Raw genomic sequence first — 21,948 nt, 5'->3', positions numbered from 1 at the left:
CCTGCTCTCAAAAACCACTTTAAGATCGGGAAACATCGATCTCGAAGAGTCCAGCCATCCAGAAGCAACCTAAACCATAGCGATTCCACGACCAATTAGGATTTCACTTAACGTGAATCGAGGAGAAACGAGATATTCGAGAGAGATTCGTATACCTTATCCGTATGGTTGATTTTACAAAATCGCCCTTCGACCATAGCTTACCCCCCCTTTGGCCGTTCTGTCACCTGTTTAGGAAACCAAACCTCCCCCACCCCCTGTGCCCTGTTTTTTTAGCTCAGCCCAAGAATGCCCCGTTTTACGACCCTGATTTTGAACAAAGCCCGAACGAAGTTGCACTGACTATCTTTTATCGTACTCCTTCTCTATTATATTTGTCAATCAATCACACTGGCCTTGGACTCCTCCTATCTCGGCACGACACTATGCTACTACTACCTCTACTACTTCTACTACTACTACTTCTACTACTACTACTACTACTACTACTACTACTACTACTACTACTGCTACTACTACTACTACTACTACTACTACTACTACTACTACTACTACTACTACTACTCCACTCAAAACTCCGTTGTTCGGCATACGCAACCCCCGTAAAGTCGCAGCGAAAGTCGTTATCCAAAAAAAGAACGGTAAGTCCCCATTGAGAGAGCCGACGACTTACTTGAGACGCAAAGAGAGTTCTTTTCATTCTTCTTCTTCTTCTTCTTCTTCTTCTTTTTTCTACTTTTCGTTCCTCCTTTGTTTTTGGTTTTCTTTCAACTGGAACGAGCCAAGGATTTCCAACTTTAATTCTTTAATTCTGTGTACGAGACGATATAAATATACACGATGGTGTTTTGTACGTATCCTGTGTATTTCGTATACGTTACAAACCACACGTATGGTTTTCTTCTTTGTAGAGATGGTGTTTGCCTAATTCGTCCAGTTTAGAAATAGGAAGCTTGTATATGTATATCGGCGTACAGTTATACAGGGTGAAGCTGAAATTTATGAGAGGATTTTGGTAAACTTCTGCTCTTGTTGGGGACGGATAATGTTTATGCAAATGAATGTTAGGATACATGAAATATTCGACGCTTGAGAGTCTCTGGTTTACATTGCAGTTTTATGCAAGTCGTGCGTACGATTATTATAAACATTTCTTTCTGTTAAAGGTAAACAACGTGGTAACGATTGGACGTAAATTTTGACAATTTGTATTTTATCAATTATTAAAAGACGTATTATCAGTAACTAACACTAGAGTCTGGTTTTTTGGAGAATGTGATGATAAAATTGAAATAGCCCGATAGAAAATGAGAAATATTTTGTAAAATCGTTGAGAATATTTTAATATTTGTAGATGATAGTAGACCAGTTTCATGGTTTGTGCACAATTCCATTTTTCTTACGTCCTTGAATTTTTAATCGCGGAAATATCTTAAAAATTTAATTCACTATAATATCATTGGTAGCCGGAATACACTAAAAATGACAGGCTTATTGTCATTGTAACAAGATTAGGAAGAGAAGAGGAACTTTCGAATGTTTTCTTTATAACTTTCCTGAATACGAAACGTGAAAATTTGTTTGCATCATAGGCGAAAACCTCTTTTATCTTTCAAAGAAAAGGTATCTATCTGTCTAAAGGAAAAGTGTTTGTATAATCTTCTTTAATCCCTAGGAAGAGCAGAATGCAGTACCAAAGTTTATCTATCTGTTTCCTCGTCACCCTGTATACATTTGAACAATTTAACTCGTTTTCTTTTTCCTCTTCTTCTCACACTTCTTTCTTCTTCTGTTTTTCTTATTGCCTTTATTTCTTTCTTCTCTTCTTCTTCTTTTTTTGCCAGTGTTTCTCCTGTTTGCGTGGCAGAGCGCGCGCGAACGCGTCACCGCGGCCAGTTCTGCTGGATCGGAAATACGCGCGTTCCCTCGGTTATTTAATCGCCACCGGAAATTAATGGTATCACGCTCGTTGCAAGATTTATCTCAAGTTTCACGGAGAAACATCCTTGCGGATTTCCTTTTGTCAAAGACTAAACAAGCAATCTAACTACGTTTCCTCGCGCTGCTTGTTCGAAAATAGAACAACGCTGCTTCAAAGGTATTAAATATTCCAGACAATTGCTCGTAATTCTAAGGAAACAAAAAATTCTATTAAATTCAACTTTAAAAGAAATTCTTTGGTCGAGTAATTTTAACTTCGACATTCTAGATATAAAAAAGGAAAGAAGAAATATCTTCCACGCACGTTATATAGATTTTTAAATTAATAAATTACAGAGATTTCTGTTGAAAGTGTTGGATAAAGGTCCTCAGGCAAACCGGAAGCCAGCAGAGCGACCTAGCGACGAGCGTTCCGCGCGGGCTATAGTTTTCTCACTTGTTTTGTCTCTTTGTTCCCGAATTATTTAACAATCGACATTAATTCCACACCGTGATCCGCCTATTTGTTCACCTATTTCTTTTTCGTGCTCGTTTCGAGTCTTTTTGTCTTTTTTTTTTTTAATCTTTAAATCAAAGCCTCTTAAACTATTCGCCATATTTGTTTCCCGTTCTTCTTTCGTTCTTTTCGTTACGTTCTTTTCTCTTTTTTTCTTCCTTCTCCCCCTTTTTACGAAGTTTGGTTTCGTTTTCTGTCTTGTTTTTCGACCACGCTTCCCCCAAAACCACCTGGTTTTTTCCTCAATCTATCGAACACGCTACGTTTAATCACCGATCGCTCGCTGGTCTCGCTATTTCGACCGTTCTACCCAGTTTCCCTGCTCCTCAACCAGCCTCGTTTATACTCTTTTGTTTCCCTTTTCGTTTGTTCTTCTTTCAATTTTTCGCTCGCGTCACACGAATCTCGGAGCAAAACGATCGGTGTTTCATCGCACACGAAGAAAGCGTTTCTGCGAGCCTGTCCTGTGATCGACCACGAAACGCCACCATTTCAACACGTGCCAGGTTTTCGCCTGATTTTTCATGGCTCGTTCGTTCATGTCGGCATTTCGAAATGTTATTTTTAGCGAAATCTCGTCCAATGGGAAACATTGTTCGAACAATTGTTGTTAGTAGTAATTCAGGAGATTCGGCAGAAAGTCTTCCAGCACGGCGTTAGCGTAATTACAATTCGTAGCGTTTCATAGAGGTGTAGTAGGATTTTTCTGTGGATTTCTTGGCGATTGCTCAGGCAACTTTTCTAATGTATCGTTGGCGAAAAATTTGGAATCGCTACAATCGTGTTTCGTGGAATTTCAGAATTTGAAAACGTTTGGGTATAAGATACTGCTATCAGAAAGAATTCTTTGATAAAAGATATTATCGAATTACAGTTTGGAATATTTTGTAATTAATGATAGAATTGACGAGTGATTCGATAGAGACACGAATGTGATTCCAAATTTTTGTATCATAGTGTGTTTGATTGAATAATTTTCCTATTAATTGGATATCTTATTTACTTCGCGTTTCTCTGTGTTTTAACATTGGAACTACCAAACTTATAAAAATTCGGATTTTTGTGTTTGCGTTTACTAAAAACGTGGATCTGCTTCTATCAGAATTAATGTTTTATTAAAAAAGAAAAAGAACGATTTATTTCATGCCATAAAGTGTCTATAACTAATTTTTGTATGTCATTTGTATTCTATACGCCTTCGTACATTTAAATTTCAACATTTTAATCATAACGATATTTTTATTTAAAAAAAAACTGTACGGATCTTTTTGAATATTTAAATTAAATTAAATTTCTGAAAATCTACATGTAGCATTTTTTTTCTAAACGTTAAAAGTTGGTAGTTCCGCTGTTAATAAAACAACGATACTAAAAATATAAAGTTGTTGCAAAGCATCGGTATATTTCATTGACATGTAGACTTTTATTTGTGGTTTACATTTCTCGTTGAACGCACCACGAATGTTGCAGATGCGTTTGACATCGGTGCAGCGTGATTTTTTCCACGAGAAATTTTCGTACCAGCCGGAAATTTTCGTGTGCATTTGACGTCGACGTAGAGCATGGCTTTTCTATCCCTTCTTTTTTTAATCAATTTGATAGCTCTCGATTTTTCCTGCGCACGCTTCAACGTCGATGCTGTACAGTTTCTTCTTTTTTTTTTTCTTTTCTTTTTCGTTGCCAAATTTCCCCCACCGTTACGACATTTCCGCTCTATTCAACCAGCTACCGTGGTTTTTTTCTTACGAATCGTTGATTAATCCACGAAAAACTTCCCCTACGAGAGCAATCACCGTGTTTTTTAACATATTCCAGTGTTTCGAATTGAAACGCACGACGTTTAGTATTTTCAGTATCGAACGAAAAAACAGAACGTGTAAAGCCACTGGGTCCGTGTGCGTGCTGGAGGGCTTAAAATATTCCGAGCGACAAGCGATGGAAAATTTCGCGATAATCCGGTTTCCAAACAAACGTAGCTTGATGAAACGATTAAAAGACGCATATCCTCGAAACGTCAGTAAGCGTCGCGTCTACTCGTCCACGTGACTTCCTCTTTAACATCACGCCCTCCCCTCCCCCTACAAGAACTATGCTACTAGTCAAAAATTTAGAATCGATTTTACAGATTTTCAAAATTTTAAATAAAATATCAATTTGAATTTTTATTACGAAAGAAGGTGGTTTAGACAAAGTCTATCGGACAAAGAAAATTGTCATCGATATTTGAAGCATTTGTAATAACTAACTTTATATGAAACAAGTTAATTAATTGATTAGAATTCTTTAGTCGAGAATAATTATAAAATTAACGAGAGATTCGTTAGAAAGGTGATTTGAAATGTTTGACTAGTGTATACTAACATACGAAACTGATGTGAGACACCAACACGCTGTCGACAGAATTATCAGGTAATTTAGCTAGTAATTAACACGTCAACTGCTGTGTTCCTCGAAATCGGTACGTAAGATGGAGAATGAACCAAGAATTTTTCTGTTTCAATCACTTCGTGTGTACAGCATTTAGCAACAAATCCACCGCAACTGAGCCACTCAATAGTCAAACTGGTCAAATCCATTTTTTGCAAACTTGTACGTTTTTAATATCAGAGATAGTCGTATTTTTCGGAAATTAAACGATTTAGTTTGGCTTCTGTATGACTCAAATATTTGTCGACCCTCTTTCATCCGAATTTTATTCGCACGGGAAAAAGGTAGAAAGATTACGTTTGAAAAATAGAAGAGAATTTACATGAAAGTAAATTAGAAGATTAAAATAAAGTAAAGGATAAAGTAAAGTAAAAAATAAATCCGCTCGGATAAATAAATGAATTCGTTAATGAAATTGCAAATTAACTCTCGAAGATTCAGACTCTAAATTCGTATTTCTGTACCAAAGAATAAACCGTCAGTTCAATTAAAATAATTTTAAAATTATCAAAGATTTGAAACTACCAACTGTAAGTAAATTAGAAACACACGAGAAGAGCATGATAAATCTATTTTCCGTGATTTTTTAATATCCACGCTACTTGGCAATTAAAAGAAAGTATTTTAACATCGTTTCGTTAAATCCAAAGCTAAAACCTACTTGGAAATATCAAATATCAGAATCCACGAAATTTCATGGCGATCCAACGACATAATATTATGACAATGAATATCTTTGAAATGCTCGAGAAACTTACAAAGATGTATTAGGTTGTCCGGAAAGTGTCTTTCTTTCGCAAATGTGTTTTTTACAACAGTGCACCTTCATACAAACGTGAAATGTCGCGGTGTTTATTTCAACATAACAAAATGGATCGTGCGTAATTCGACAAAATAATATAAAACAAAAAACGTTGTGCGTCTATTATTTCCTCATAAAACGGAAGAAACTTTTCGGACAACCTAATACATATTATATGTATATAATACCAAAGCCAAATTGAATTAAAAAAAAAAAGAAATTGGCAACGTATCGAATCTAAAAGAGTCGTTCCTCTGTAGAACTTCAAAAATGTGATTTATCGTGTATTCCTAGGGCGAAATTCAAATGTTAGAAATTCGAGAACGTATCTTACAATTAGAAGCGGACAGGGATGAAACGAAACGGCGGATGGTCAGAGATTTCCAGAAGCCGAAACGGTAATTGGTGCAGAGGTGCGCGATTAACGTCAAAGAGGGAGATTGTGAAATTTTCACACAATCTTGCCATTAAGTTCGCTGGCAAATTCTATCTCTCCGTCTTTGTCTCGCATCCGTGGCAATTATAATCGGTATTATCAGCATAGAAAGGGGAAACAGCGCGTGTATAAAGCCAAGCGAATGAAAATTTAACGCGCGGCGTAAAACGAGACGCGCGGCCATGGATATAACGTGGAATTGCCTTTCGGTCGTTTTCCACGGCATTCCAAGGCTGAATTGAATTTTACTCGCGTTTGGTGGAAGGCAAGTTTATGATCGGCCGCGAGAATACCCTTGAAATATTGGCGTTGAACGTAAAATGCGTTTTCAAAGGGGAAACTTTTTAAGAGAGGTCGATGTTGCGTATTTTGTGACCGCCGTTTCGAGAGCAACGACGAAACGAAGGATTTAGAGAAGAAGTAACAACAGTTTAACTTTCCTTTTAATGAAACGAGCATAGAGAATGACGTTATATAGCATTTGGTGCCAGGTATTTAAGGGAAAAATGATACAAACGTTGTTTTACGATTTGTTTGCCGACGGTTATGCATTTATGGGAAATTTATGACATCGTGGATTGTGTTTTTATTATCATTCCTGACGAAAATTGCAATCTGCGGTAGATAAGATCGCTAAAAAGAATCGTAAGATGGGGCTAAGATAGAAGATTGAATCCTAAAAATAACGAAGAGGTTGTTATATCGTTTTACAGTCGGTGGTTCGATGAAAAGAATCGATATACCAGCTAATAAAATAGATTGTTCCTTTCGTTTAAGTGGTTTTGTTCTTTTATTACTTTCATCATATTGAACAGATTCTTCGATCGTCGGTATACTTGTACAGTGTTATATTTCACGCCAAACCGTCTGTTATATATCGAAAATAAGTTTCGATCAATTAGATCGATTCTGAAGATCGTCACTGTAATTCCGATCGAAATAACCGTAAAAATCTTCAAATCTTTTCTTCTACGAAAGTTTTCCTTCTCAAAGTGTCTGCAAAAAGTTCATGAAAAATTCGAAATTCCGTGTCTCGCAAATGGAAAATTTGCGTTGCCAAAATATTTTTCTCACGTAATTTCCTTACTTTTCTCATTTTTTTTCTTTCTTTTTTTTTTGCGTAAAACGAGAGAGCTGAAAAGGGGTCCAAAAGGCAGATGACAGGACGAATTGCTTCGATCGATAGCCGAATGACAATACGTCTCTTTCTTAAACAATCGGCGGAAGCAAGCGTTGACTGATACACGGATAATCCGGATGAAACACGTTTAATCCGGAATCCTGCTATACCATCCGGCCGATCATTCTCTCCTCTCTTTCTCTCTCTCTCTCTCTCTTCTTTCTTCCTATGAAAACCACGGATCCATCCGTTTATCTTTCGGGCAAAGACGAACGTCGCTCGCCTTTCTCGTCCACTTTTTCCTTCTATTTTCTTCTCGCTGTGTCTCGCCCGGGGAAAATGGCACGTCGATCGATCGAACGCATCGAGTTCCGTGAGATAAGGCGAGGAAGGCCACGGTGCATCGATCAACTTGCCGCCTTTGAACGTGTGCGCTTCCACCGTTGCCTTTTTTACCCTAGTTTTCAGCTGGAAAGCTTATTTTATTGCCTCCGGCTCTTTACTCCTATCTCTCGCGTTAGAAGGTTTTCGATTTTAAGAAATCGCGGCTCGAGGATTCGCGTCTTTCGAATAATCTCGCGGCAAGCTGACAAACGAGCGTACTGGATAGATGAAAGAGATTTGAGATTATGGTTATAAAACTGATATCACGGTTTTCTTTTCTTTTTCTTTTTTTTGTATATTTTTTTTATGTATGTTTCCGGAGTCGAGATAATTGGAACAATTTTGATTTCGAGAAATCGAGTCATGTCTTGCATCCTACTGACAAAGAGACAGACGTGCTGCTAGTGGAAGAAATTTGAAAACGAGCTTATGAAATTGCTGAAAGAACGTAGTTTATAGGTTGTAAGAGGCGAAACGATTGTTTCAAGAAATCGAACATAATCTTTCATCTCTCGCGTTAATCAACGATCGAAGTCATTGAACGAGTTAAAATGTGTGAATATCAAGCAACGAAGTTCTCGCGAACCGAAATAATAATTTGAAGGGAAGATTAGGTAATCGAGATCTTGTTCAGAATCGAACAACTCCGTGGAAACTAGTTTTACTACCAAAGAAAATTTGCTAGATTTAGAAAGAACGTTTGGTTAGGATAGATAAGAACTAGCGAACACTTGAGAACGTTCTTCTCGTGTCTGAGCATGCACGGATTAATCTACTGTTCTCGGCATTTGCTGTATGTACAACGACACAACGCTGCTGTGTTAATTCTACGACAATGATAAGAACCGTCATTCTCGCTCGACAGATCATCCACACTGTATAATCAACAACACGAGTCCCCAACATCCGAAACAAATCCATTAAACTCGCCTCAAGTTCGTTATCTCTCGCGAACACTATATTTCCACTAATGAATCGTGAAATCGTATCGAATCGAGTACATGACACGTCCTGATTTTATCGATTTCGTTAGAAATCTGTCTTTCCAATTCGATGCTAGATCCCCTCCTTGCTTTTAATCAAAAATCGACGAACCTACACAATCACTCGCTAAAATCTTCCTAAATCCTACGGAAAAGCGATTTTTAAATATAATTTTGAAATAAAACTCCACGGAATTTCTTTGTAAAGCGAATGCGTTCCACGTCAAATCTGAAAGCTATTTCGTTATTGCTTTACGGTTAAATGTTAAACGCAGTAAAAATTCTGTTTCGATCTATTAAATTATATAATTTATATGCGAGTAAAAATATTTATTCAAGTATAATTATTTTATTTCGATAAAAATAGATTTTCCATATGGTGTACGAAGACTTTTCTAAGCGATTACAAGTACAAACGTGTAAAGAAAACAGCCGTCGTTCTTCCTCTTCGAGAACTCAAACATCACACACCTTTTCCCTCTTTACTACGTGTGTGCTTTTATTATTTCTGATTACTTTTGTTCGTTCGTTCCTCCAGCCCCATTTCGAACAAAAATAAATTACTAGACGACCGTGTTATTTCCAACACATCTCGAGATGTCAGCTTTCCGGAGTGCAGCTCCGCGAGAAGCCTCGAATCTTTGCACTTTTCGCCAGCCATTCTTCTATGTTGATCCTCTTTCGCGGAACTACGTGACGCATAGACAGAACGACGTTTCGACACGGTTCTAACACCGACTTTTCCCTCGTTCCTCCGCAACATCTCGCTGCACCAATCCTTTTCATTCTGTGCACGCTTCTACGATCTTCTCGTGGCTGCGTCCGCGTGAAAGAAGACGAGTCAAAGCAAAAAACATTTGGTTACACTTGGAACGATAACAAGCCCGTGCTAAAGCTCTCTTTTTGGTTTAATCGTTTTTTTTCGTTTTTTTTTTTTTTTTTTGTTTTTTGACAGTTCGTTTAATTGATGTTAGCATTTTAATGGGACACAGGTTTTTCGTTCCAATTCTCCTTTTTATTTCTGTATCGTTCTTTTTTAGATTGATTTTTTTGTTCTGTGTAACTTGGAGTTTTGAGATGGATAGTTTTAATTGGCCTTTTTAGGTCGAGCACTTTTTACTTGATGCGTTGGATAAACTTTTTCTAAATTGATCGGTCCGAATAGATTTTTTTAATTGGTTCTGTCAGGTTGATTTCTTTCATTGTTCTGTGTAAATTGATTCCTTTATATCAATTCTTTCACATTCAATTCGTTAAATTCATCTCTTTCAAATTAGTCTTTTCGGATACGTCTATTAATTCGCTCTTTTACCTTCTTCTCTTTAAGTTGCATTTTTTACATTCGCTTTCTCCAATCAACCATTTTAATTCAATTCTTTGAATTGATTACTTTAACTCTGTATTTTTAGACACGTTATATCAACTTTATTTTCTTATATTCGTCTCTGTTCGCGTTAAAACAAGATCCTCGATCCGATGATCGTTCAAAAAGAGTCCTCCCTTGTGTCGATCTACTCGTTCGTATTACAAAACGGAGGACACTTGATCGATTAATGGTGCAAGGAGATCTTTTCATAGTCTATCAGCAACATCACGCTCCGCTGTGAATATATTTTCAACTACTAAAATAGAACAGAAGAAAACTCGAACAATCTATCGAGGTAAACAGAAACAGGAAACTCGAAAGATATCTTTCGCTTAGTTTCTTCGATAAATTATTCACTCTCGTCTTCTTGAAACGCGAACGAGGTCCACAGTACGAACAATTTTCGTCGAGGAACCGCATCTAGCAAGCTCCACATCTCCCACAGGGGAGAATCAAAGCCACGAAATATCGTATTCTCTTTATTCTCGAGTCCTGTGACAACATCATTCTGACATCATCTCTTATCTCTCTCTTTCTCTCTCTCTTTTTCTCTTTCTCATTTTCTCACGCATCGACCCCTCTCGTTTCTCTCTGTTCCTTAAATATCTTGCGATAGAAAAAAAAGACAAGAAAAGAAAAAGAACACTCCAACTCTCTCTCTCTCTATCTCTTATCTTCCGATCCGTTTTCCCTTGATTTGCTCGTTTTTTCTTTATCCCTTTAATGATCGTTTTACGTTCACCCTTACTTGTATTCCTTCGTTGATTCGCGTGTATTATTTTTGTAAATCGAGGGTGTATTCCACCCATTTGTACATTCCTCTATACGTTATTTTCGTACTTTTTTTTGTGTTTTTCTTCCTTGTCGATCTTTCGCAACTACCATTTTTCTTTTCTAGCGCATGCTAGCGTATAGTAGTTTTAGGATTAAATTAATCGAATAAACTTTTTTCCCATCGATTTAGATTTATTTAATTGATTCGACGATCGTCGAGGAATTCATTCTGATTAAATCAAATTCGGATTCTCGAAGAATTCGTGGTTATTTATATTTGTATTTCGAAAATTATCTCAACGTGATTGTTTGATAACGAATTTTATTGAAGTTCCAACGTGATGGAAGTTTATTTATTTCCTTCGTTCTATTCTTTTCTCTCTCTTTTTTGTTCCTTTTTAAGATTTAATCGAAAGGCTAATAAAAATCATGAAGTAATCCTCGTACGATCGATAGACGACGTATTAATCAAAGGTTTTTCTTAATCAGTTTTTCCAGGTAGCTTCTATGTAGCGGTGTATTATTAACCACGCACAATTATTTCAAATACGTTCGAGCGAACGGTTTATTGTGTATCATGATCAATGTCGAGATTACTTTTCCTCTTTTGAAGCTGTATTTCAGATCCGGCAATACGCGTCGAGCGTGATTAGCTTTAAAGAAACAGACGAGAAGAGAGACATTGACAGTCACGTAGAAAGTAATCACGAAGTTGGATTCAGGGCGGTTTGCGTTTTCTTATTATTTAAATTGAAAGAAGCGCACACGTAATTTTCTCTATGCCATATCTGTAAAAAGATGCGCGTAACTAATTCAAAAGATAGAGTTATTTGAAATCAACGTTAATATATGATACGTAAGCTCATCTTTTATTTAATTTGTTAATTTTCTTATTTGTTAAAATTATACGTAAATGTTCTCTATAACGTAGAATCTGTTTTAATTGCATCTATAAGTGTCGTACGATAATTAATCGTTTAAAACGGATACCTAGGACGTTTATGCTTATACCTTTTCTCATATTAACGAGAACTACCTCAAACGATATATCAAATGTCAGTCAAATCTTATTTCTTCTTGCAAAATTTAATCTGCATTTTTATTTTTCCACCTACGTGAGAAATTAACAAGTTCTCGTATATTCGGACAAACCTTATGAACGAAGTAGAAAATCTTAAAAGTAGACGAAGACCTTCAGCGGCAGCGAATAATCGAAAGTAATCAAACCTCGATCGGCGTTCATTATCTAATACGTAATTAAATCTTTCAGGACGCATTAATTCAAAGGCGAATCCACAAAACGCAGACCGCCCACATTTCCCACTAACGAATTACCTTCTTACGCTTTCAGTATTCACCATTCGATATTAATTAAATAAATGATCGATCGCCTATTATTTTATCTTTATCGGGCCTGAATCGAGCACCTCCAATTAAATTAGCGTTGCAGAAATGTCTATGTTGCGATTTCTACAATCTTATTCATTACGCGGATCGCTGAAATATTTCTCAGATTATGCTTCTTGATATTTCGATCTGTAATTTATAATTCGCCGACGTAAATTTATAACAATTATATTCTGTATTTTTTTATACAATTAATTCGATCCGATAATTGTACAATTAATATCGTTGATCTTTGGATGTACTCGATCGAGGGTAAGAAATGTATAGAGTGGTTCTCGATTGTGCGTTAATATTTCCAAGTGAAAATATAGAGGAAAAAATGAAAAAAGAATGTTCCACAACCGTAGGTTCTTTCAATATTTTTTTTTTTTCGTTTAATAAGATAAGACCTGCGTGTGTGTAACATTTTTTCTTCCTTTTATACCGCAGATTTAATCTTTGAACTGTTTACGCGCAATTAAGAATTACTCTCTTATATACGGGATGAGTCAAAAAAGATGATACTCTGAATCCATTAAAACACTCATCCGAATCATTTTTAAATTAACCAAATAATTATTACATCGTTGAAAAACCAGATAATTCAGAGGTAACTACAAACCCATAGAATAGAGTCACTCTATCTTTTTTCAATTCTGTCAAATTTTGACCCAACCTGTATAAAAAAACGATTAACAACATACAAGGTATTTCTTAATACGTGAGAATCTTTACGAAAACTAAAAAGAGCACTTTTTCACATATTCTCGTGTACACCGCCGCCATTTAAACCCCCATAAATATGGTGTTTATACCGTTTTTTCACATACTTCAAAGAAAGATTCTAGGGTTAATCTCATCATTGTGCTCTAAAAATGAATATCATTGCTTTAACAGAGAAAGCAAAAGAGAAATCAAGAGACAACATAGAATATTCTAAACACAATCTCTCCCCTAATCTCCGTCATCATTCTGTGATCTATTACGTACGAAGAGACACCTTGTACAGAGCAACAATTTTCGAAATTCTAACGCACCAACGCTTGACTTGAATGCAACTTACGCTGTGCACTCTTTCTCTTGTCTGTTCTATGTGTTCTTTTCTTTACGCCACATTCGACTACCACCTTCTTCGCCAACCACCAACCGTCACCAACCAACCACTAAATATATATATGTCGACCATTCGAAACCAAAAAAAAAAAAAAATACCATGAAACAAACTTCGTACAAAAATACTCTACGATTCGAATTCGAATCTCCTTCATTGGACTGTTCGACTGACCAACTAAAAAAAAAAACCATGAAAAATATACATCTCCGCCTCTCTCTATCTCTTCTCTTCGGCCGCATTGACGCTGCTCTCACATTGTTGGTTACTTCTGTCCTTTTACTTACGTCCACGCTCACCATCGGTAAAACGAACATGGTCACCATGGCCGCCATGGTAACCCGACGGTCTGGTCCGAATACGACCCCACCTACCATCGCGTACGGTGAGTTGTTTTCTGTTGAAAGTGCGCATAGATCTCGATCGTCGAGGATCCGTATGCTTGCGGAGACGGTATCCCGTGATTTTGATCCTTGAATCGTTCAAAATCCAAAATTCTCCAGATTCGTACTTCGATTATGTATCAATGAAATTTCTAAATTACACGTAGTAAATCAATGCGGATATTGAGAGTGAAACATGGAAATTTTTGTAGTTAGGAGAATCTAGAAATCACAGAATGGTTAAAGGCGAAGAGTTGTACTTCAAAATTTTGGAATTTTATCTGAAACTGGAGTTGAATCGGTTCGAAAATTTCGAGTTGATTGGATTATTGGACAGGTGATTGGATATTCTGTTTGGTGATTATTAAAGAACGCGATAAGGGCGACGAGGTATTTCGTCTGCGTAAAGTTGTAACAGCGTTTATTAACAAATGGATGAACCACGGGATAAATCTTCTTGGCCGAGATCCTCGACGACCAAGCAATGATATAGGAACACGTCCAACGCCCAATGGTTCCCCGTCGAGCGACTCGACGAGTTTCCGGGTTGGATAATTGAATCACGAGTCACTCGACGGAATCACGCGCCATTGGGTTCGTGAAGCTTCCTACTGTTGATAAGCGAATCCGCGTGAGAGGGCATCGACGAAATCGAGTTCCATAGGCGTCGCAACCTTACGAAAAAAAATAAGCCGGCAGGGCGAAGGGGATTCGCGGAGAATATTTGGTCGTGGCGGCGCCTATGCATCGAAAGACACGGAGATCCATCAACATATGATAAAATAGACGCTTGGACCTGTATTCAAAACGATCATTCTCACCGACGTTCGACCCTTCGAGCTGAAATCTGTTAATGTATTCGAACTTTAATCCAATGTAAAATTAAATCAAATAAATTAAAAATTAAATTAAAGATGGGTAAAATTGGAGAAAGATCACCTGATAGAAACTCATCGCTCGGTTTGATTTTTTATTCTATTCTTCGTTTTCTTCTTTTTTTTTTTTTTTTTTAATACTTGCTAAGACCAGAATCATTTAAATATTCGGAATGTTTTTACAAGTGTTGCGAGAAGATCGATTTCGAAATTTGCTCTTTGCTAGTGGACGAGAGTGATATATTTTATCAGCTCGAAGAGTGAAATATGCCTCTTAGAAACGCTTCTAAAACAGTGATATAGAGCACTAGTGGCCCGTGCAATATGTTTTGAGCACAGATCTGCTTGAGATCGAACGGTTCCTTCCGCAATTCGTCGGGTCTTCTATTGGATCGCGCAGATATCGTGCGTCATCCTTTGAAACGCCGTCGATACTCCCCACGGACGATGGATCTCCGTCTCTGGGACTCGGTGCCAAACTCGAACACCCTGTGATAAATGTTAGCTCGGTAGTAGACTGTCGCAATGGCGTCGTCAAAAGGAATCGTCAACGAGCCGGGAGTACAGAAAAGTCTGTACCGTTTCAAGAAAGTAAACTCTCATGCCTGGAAGTTGCAAGATGGATCATGAAACGTTAATACGCGAGCGGTTTAAAAATTATTTTCCAAGTTGAAATATATTCGACTTTATGGGGATTGGTAATGACATTTATTGATAAATGTGGAAATATTCAGTGTGTATAATATTAGTTTGGTGTCGTTTTAAACAAAATTTATATTTCGTTCATGGATCATGTAGCTTAAAACTACTTAGAAATATCAGAGTTCTTTTCTCTTTTTTTTTTTTTAGTTATATCTTAAAACAATTGTTACAGAAGAATTTGTTATTATTTTTAACAAAACGATTTGACAAAACGATTTAAAAAAATACAGCGCGGACAGAAATTTATTTCATTCGAATATTATGACAAATACTTCGGATGTTTTATAGATTTTTAACGTTGCGTACATTCTTATGCTCTTTGCGTCTTAATGTTTAAGTCATAGATGCATAGAACTGTGCGATTTAATTCTGTTTATGAATAAAAACAATAAGTTTTATCGATTTATTAATCAGTCAAAATAACCTGACTAGTCATTTTCTACCGTTAACTATTAACAAAGTAATCTCTGTAAATGGTATTTCTTTAAAAATTCCATAAAAATGAGAAAATATCGGTAATGGATCTAATTAGAAATAAAAGACACCAAACTATGTTACGCGTCTAATGTTAACGTAAAAATTGTGAAAACGTAAAGATTGGCGAATATTCGATGGTAATGCCCATTGCGACAGACCACGAGTGCATAATCATGCGCTGACACGTAAATGTCTAGAGAGCAAAGGCTTGATCTGTTGTATAAATTAGTAGTGACGTACGTCGTTGTATGTGCCGCATCGTCCTTCTCAGTGAAAGCCGCAGGATGTAAAGGATGATCGATAAATGTCTGCTCCCCTCAGTCAGAGACCCACTGAAATCTCTTCGTCGTGCGCTCTTCTCCCTGGAAGAATGCGTCAGACGTCGTAAAAATGATCAAAAAAAAAAAAATAAGAAAGAAAAGACAAAAAGAAAGAAAAGAAAAGAAATGAAAACCATACCATGGTTAGGATAGCTCCTTATAGAGGAGAGATCGTTCTTTCTAGGCTCTCTGTGAAGTCCATCCCCTTTTATTCTAATTTCTTGAATATCCTCCTCCACCCCTGCTTTCGATATTTTCTTATCACCGCAAATGCGAAAGCATACGAGAATACATCGTTGAAGGTCGCTTCAGTCGTTGCTATTGATCAGGCAAGTTGAAAAAACGTTTCTCCTTCTTTTTAACTTCGACGATATTTTCTTTTTTTATTGGAGAAGATGAGAAGATGCATACTGTTGACCAAGCTTTTCAAATTACTAACGCGTTTCGTAGAAATTATTCAGCGAAATTTCGTTTCGATAGATAGTCAGCTGAGAGTTCTATTGTTCTAGGAAGCAAAAATCTTTGGTAAACTTCGGAAAAGGTAAAAAGACACTTGGAAAATTCTTTCGAGGCAAAGACGAAGATCGTTATTGAGATTCGTAGCGTTAGTTTCGAAGACAAGCATAGCGAGAGCAAGCGATATTTATTTCGAAGGAACAATAAAATCAGCGTTTATAATTGGAGACGCGATTCGAAATATTTGGTCAATGGTGTACGTTGTAATATAACATGTATATTGCAAGAAATTTGAAGAATTCTCGGGTAAGACGATTATCTTCTATCTACGTTCATAAACAACAAACAGACAAGAGATTATATTTCCCAATATCATTTTTAACGTAGCTTGTTTTAGTTAAGGTGTAGAGAACCAGTGTTCAATTTGCACATTGAAACCAACAAGACAAATGTGTACACTCCATACAGTCCAGAATATCGATCGTACTTTTAAAACTTCTCGAGCTCGGACGTTATCTAACCTAACCTAACAGAGTAAAGTGACCGAAGTAAAATAAATTCCACATTTCTTTTTATTTGCCTCTATTTTATTTTCTCTAGTATTTTTTTGTCGGCACGTGTTCGCGCAGTTCTAAATAAACGGAATAGACGACGAAGATTCTCGATTCATGCTGACGTTTCGTGCCACGCTTTTACGCGGAAATGGACGTCGCAGGATATTCCAGAAATGTTTTCTTCCTGCCATCTCAGCAGAACGTTCGCAAAAAGCTTTTCCATGCAGCGCAGCTGCGCGATTGCGGATTACGAGAAATTAAAGCGAATCCGCAGTTGGCCTGGCGAAATTGAACCTTGTTCAATGTTCGACCCGAACACGCCACCAAAATTCACATAGTTGACATCGTTAAACGATGTTAGCAAAAGAATTAAGAATATTCCATTGTTATTAAGAAAAGCAAAAAAGAGATAAATTATTTCATAGCTTAAAGTTGAATAAGACAAAGGAAAATAATTTGTAAATTTGTACATTAGGAAATAAGAATTTTCCATTCGATAATTCAGAAGTAAAAAACGGATAGAGTCAGTAGAATCTCCTAATTCGCCAATTATCTCATCAGCAAGAACGAATCTCTTGTTTTCCTATATAAGTGACAAAATTACCCGATTTGCTGTAGCGTCACAAGCCCCGACATCCGCAAATTTAACTCGCGAATGCTTAGTGAAGCGGAAACACAGCGACAGCGGAACGATATTTTCACGTATGTCGATTCATGTGAAATTGTTTTTTTTATAGAACGAACAAGCTAAATCTTAGAGACTTCTTACTTACTAATATATACATACGTATACATATTATTTGTTTCTTTCGGTCTTCTAAAAACGAACAAAAAAGAGTAAACGTCTGTTTCTTTTTATTTTTCCTTTTTTTCTTCAAAAAGGTATCTACTGACTATGAATAGGATTAACTGTTCCCTTCAAATAACATACAATAAAATTGCAAAGAAAGATTTTACGAACTATTTGTAACTTTTCAAAAAATATCGAAAATGTAAAGAATAGTATAATATTCGTCAAATCAAAGATTATAAAGAAATTATTTGATGCTATTCGATATAATGTAATTCTACAATTTGAGTCTTAAACACTGTGCCGCGATATCGAAAAGAGACCTCCATTTTGTGTCGACGTGAACTCAAGATGGCCGACCCTTAGGCTATTTGATACCTTATTTAGTCGATTATCCGTAGTCTGCTTCTTAACCCGTAACTGTGCGCCTAGAATTTTACGAGCGATTTCACGCCGAAACCTCTTCGCGACTGGCTTAATTTAATGGTCACTCCTCAATAACTAACCAGTGGTTCTCAGTCGAAAAACTTTCAGTCTTCAAGCCAAACTTTCAATATCAAAAAACCAAACCACGTAATCGATTAGCAAGATATTCGATTGAAACAAATTTAATTGTTCCAAACCATTCAGTTCTCTAACCATCGTATTCCCTTTACAAATTTGAAACACTCGAAGCTTAGAATCAAATGAAATTTCGTTGCTTTCAAATTCTAACATTTGAATACAACGACTAAAGTTCTACCACACGGATACGGGTTAAAGACTAGAAAAACATCGAGCATAAAGATGCGACCGAACACGCATATACACAACTACGCTCTAAATAACACAAAACGAAAGAAAAAAAAAAGAAAGAAAGAAAGAGAAAATGCGAACGAGCAAGTAGGCAAGTAGCGACGAACATACGAAACGGCGACTGGTAAAAGCACCCGTAGTTGACCGATGGTGCGTACGTTTACCCGCGCTCAAAGCCTGCATGTGCATGTGTTGATCTCTTTCTCTTGCATTGGCCGTGTCTTTTTTTCGCGTAATTGAGGAAAACCTATGGTTTATGTAATCATTGGCCTGCATGTTAGTAGTCGCTGCTTATTACGATGTACATACGCACGTATTTCGCACACCGGCTTCCGTTTTGTAACACGTGCACGCGCGCGCGCCCATACGTAGCTGCGTGCATTTATTATATGCAATGAGCTTGTGCTATTATCCTCGTGCACTCTCTCTCTATTTTTACGCATATAATATATATGTATGTGTATATATACATATATATATATTATATTTTAATATACGATTACGATTCGAAGGATTTCTTTATATTTTTCAACTTCTTTGTCACCAATCTGTTAATTCCGGTATAAAAACTGGAATAAAATGGACAGAACTTCGATAGACTCGTGTGAACTTTGAACGAGAACGTACACGAACGAACGACTCGCTCGGAAAGCGAGAGAATCACGAAGAATCGCTTCTGCGCACGCGTCAGAGCGATTGGTCGCGAGACGCGCGAGATTCAAAACGGTGAAACAATTCTGTTGATTAATATATTGTCTTTTTTTTTTTCTTTCTTCACGTATCGTTCTACTTTTTTTTCTCTCGTCGTTTTTCGTTTGCATAGAATTCGATAAGTATCTACGTTGAGTATTTCTGTTCATTTATCGTTCAGTTCGCTGGTCAGAGACGAATAGGAGATCTCGATAATCCGTGAAGGAAAGATAATTGTGACGATTCAATGTACATCGATGATTTCCGGTATACGCGAGTGAGTACGGAATAAAGAAATTTTCCAATGAATCTGTCGGATGAAAAAAAGTTAATACGTGTAGTTTTATGCAAATAATAAATTCTTATTTAGATCCAAAAAGACAGATGAGCAAAATGAAAGAGCAAAATATGGTACACCGAGATTAATATGCACTCGCTCGTCGCGTGCACCGAGTTCTTTTGGCTGTAGTTTGCCGTTGTTGTTTGCCGTGAGACCCAAAAATAACGAGTGACATTTTTCCATTTTTTTTACCTTTAATTTTTTTTTTTTTTTTCAATAACATAATCACCGGATAAGCTGTTGTATGAATAATGTAGTGAAAAGCCAAATGTCGAATTACTTCGCGACGAGAGTTGCGGGGCGAATTCGTGATCGAGATCTCGCGAAGGCAAATCAAAATCCACAATCGTTCATCTATATTTTTAGCTTCACGTAAAATCGCTGATGTCCATTTCTTTCACTATTTTTTTTTTTTTCTTTCTTTTTACTCTTTTTTTCTTTTTTCTTTACGCAGCTACTCATAGGTGATACATAGGTATCGTCATGTTTATTAATTCGAAAAAAACTGCTGTTTGCGAGTATGTAATTACGCAAGTTGATCGCTAGTGAAATTATGCTAGAAGCTCACTAGACCCTAGTAACTTTAGCGCCAGATTCTATTCGTTAGCATCGTGCCTTCGCGACTTCGTGGATCACTGAGAATGAATCAGCTAAATTATCGAGAGACGGATCGTCCTAACTGAATCTTGTCGCTTTTCTAGGTGCAGCAGCCAATCTACGCAAGGAGGTTATCAGAAACAAGATCAGAGCCATTGGCAAGATGGCGCGCGTCTTCTCCGTCCTCAGGTCAGCAAACAAATTTAATTAATAACAGTTAAACTTGTCTATTCAAACAGCTCCGATTAGATTTCTATCGATAAAAATGTATCTCATAAATGCAACGAAAAAATATCATCTTTAACCGATGATATATCAGAGTTACAGCAAAAACAGGTAGTGTTTAAAATTAAAAATCGAAGATACATCGTGCGTTGCGTTGTTATTTTAATAGTTGCACCCGAGTTTTTGCAACTGGTCAAATGTTTTTCAAAATGAATTAGGAAGAAAAAACAATAACGAGGAATTTCATGCTTCAAATTTACATACATGCATCGACTAAAAAAAAAAAAAAAAAAGATGAAAAACAGAAAATCCTCGAAATTCACAGTCGTACACTGCACACGACTGGCAGAGACAAAGCACAGTTGATAGAAGTCGAAATACAGAGATTCGGAGCAGAATTTTCCTACAGAAACACTAGCGTAACGGAGAGAAGCGTTAAAACTTTCCAGATCGCAACTGTAGGTCAATGCAACAGTCATAAAAATTGCACACAACCGAAAGTTTCGTTGAAAAACGAAGAAGATGATGTTGCACCGGCGCAAACCATATTCTAGTAGCAACTTACTCGGTTGATGGAACGATTATGCTTCGGCTGAGCCGATAGAATTGCTTAACGTTGCGAGAAGTCGATCCAAGTTTCACAGTCGATCGATGATCGCGCGTGAAACGCGTATATTTCACGAGAACAATCCTGTGTTCTCTGTGAAAACTCCGAGGAAATCAAAAATGAAAGATAACTCGACGTGAAAATTCTGCTATACCGTTCTGCTCGAACTCAACTTTCGCTCGAAAATTTTAGTGCTTCTGGATAAACGATTAGCACTAATCCGAACGTGTTTATTAAGAGCAGTTAATCAAGAGAGAAATTGATTACCATTACTTTCACATCTTTTGTCTGCTTTTTCCTTTTTAATTTTCATGCGGTGCTAATTGTTGTCAATTGGTTCGTCTTTCAGAGAGGAGAGCGAGAGTGTGTTGCAGCTGAAGGGTTTAACGCCGACTGGCGCTTTACCTCTTGGTGCGTTATCAGGTGGAAAGACGTCCCTGAAGAACGGTGAGTTTCGTTTCTAATCAACTACATGTAAATAGAGCGATCTTCTGCAGCAGCTGATCTAATGGTAAACGATATTTTTCTAATAGATTCAGGAAGAATAAACTAGTCCCTACTTTATTGTAATGTATTATCTCCGATGTTGTTGTCATCTTGTGGTACATAACCGTATTTATAACGTGCAATTAGTACGGATAGTCAAGGGTGCTTGATACACTTAGTGGACATAGTCAAAGTACACAGTCTCGTAATACATAGTCGCATTTATGGCACGGCTCATGGGCCGAACAGTCAACTACTAATTCTAAAATGTTGAACCGGTAGCAAAGCTTGCTAATGCATAGCTCTATACCAGTTACTTTTAACGACTAAGAATCGTTGATCAACGATCATAATTAACGATCGAAAGAAACGATCATCCGGTAAATTAGAATTTCTCTGACAAAAGAATTTCGCTCCATTTCCCC

General features: G+C 37.0%; 1 protein-coding gene and 1 long non-coding RNA gene across 5 annotated transcripts in view; one reads left to right on the top strand and one right to left on the bottom strand.

Moving 5' to 3' along the window:
* Positions 1–21,948, top strand: part of LOC138181894 (serine/threonine-protein phosphatase 2B catalytic subunit 2) — a 242,785-nt gene that overhangs the window by 204,897 nt on the left and 15,940 nt on the right. For 2 of the 4 annotated variants that reach the window (XR_011173630.1, XM_069117275.1), the window contains exons 10-12: positions 17,612–17,695; positions 20,310–20,394; positions 21,387–21,484. Coding sequence is in view for 1 of the 4 variants with exons in the window: in XM_069117275.1 (XP_068973376.1) it covers positions 17,612–17,695; positions 20,310–20,394; positions 21,387–21,484 (267 nt within the window). In the remaining 3 variants the exon portion in view is untranslated. Of the gene's footprint in view, positions 1–608; positions 642–17,611; positions 17,696–20,309; positions 20,395–21,386; positions 21,485–21,948 lie in introns of all 4 variants that reach the window. The other 2 variants (XR_011173628.1, XR_011173629.1) reach the window with 2 other exon arrangements.
* Positions 13,422–17,097, bottom strand: LOC138181941 (uncharacterized). Its single transcript, XR_011173647.1, has 3 exons — positions 16,118–17,097; positions 15,904–16,025; positions 13,422–13,596 (listed from the first exon to the last, which is right to left on the bottom strand). It is a non-coding gene; the product is annotated as an uncharacterized LOC138181941 (long non-coding RNA).

Source organism: Bombus flavifrons, chromosome 7 (genome assembly GCF_040668555.2).
Source record: "Bombus flavifrons isolate JBK064 chromosome 7, iyBomFlav1_principal, whole genome shotgun sequence".
NCBI lineage: Eukaryota > Metazoa > Arthropoda > Insecta > Hymenoptera > Apidae > Bombus > Bombus flavifrons.
Note: the sequence above shows the minus strand (reverse complement) of the source record. Positions and strands in the feature narration are given on the sequence as shown.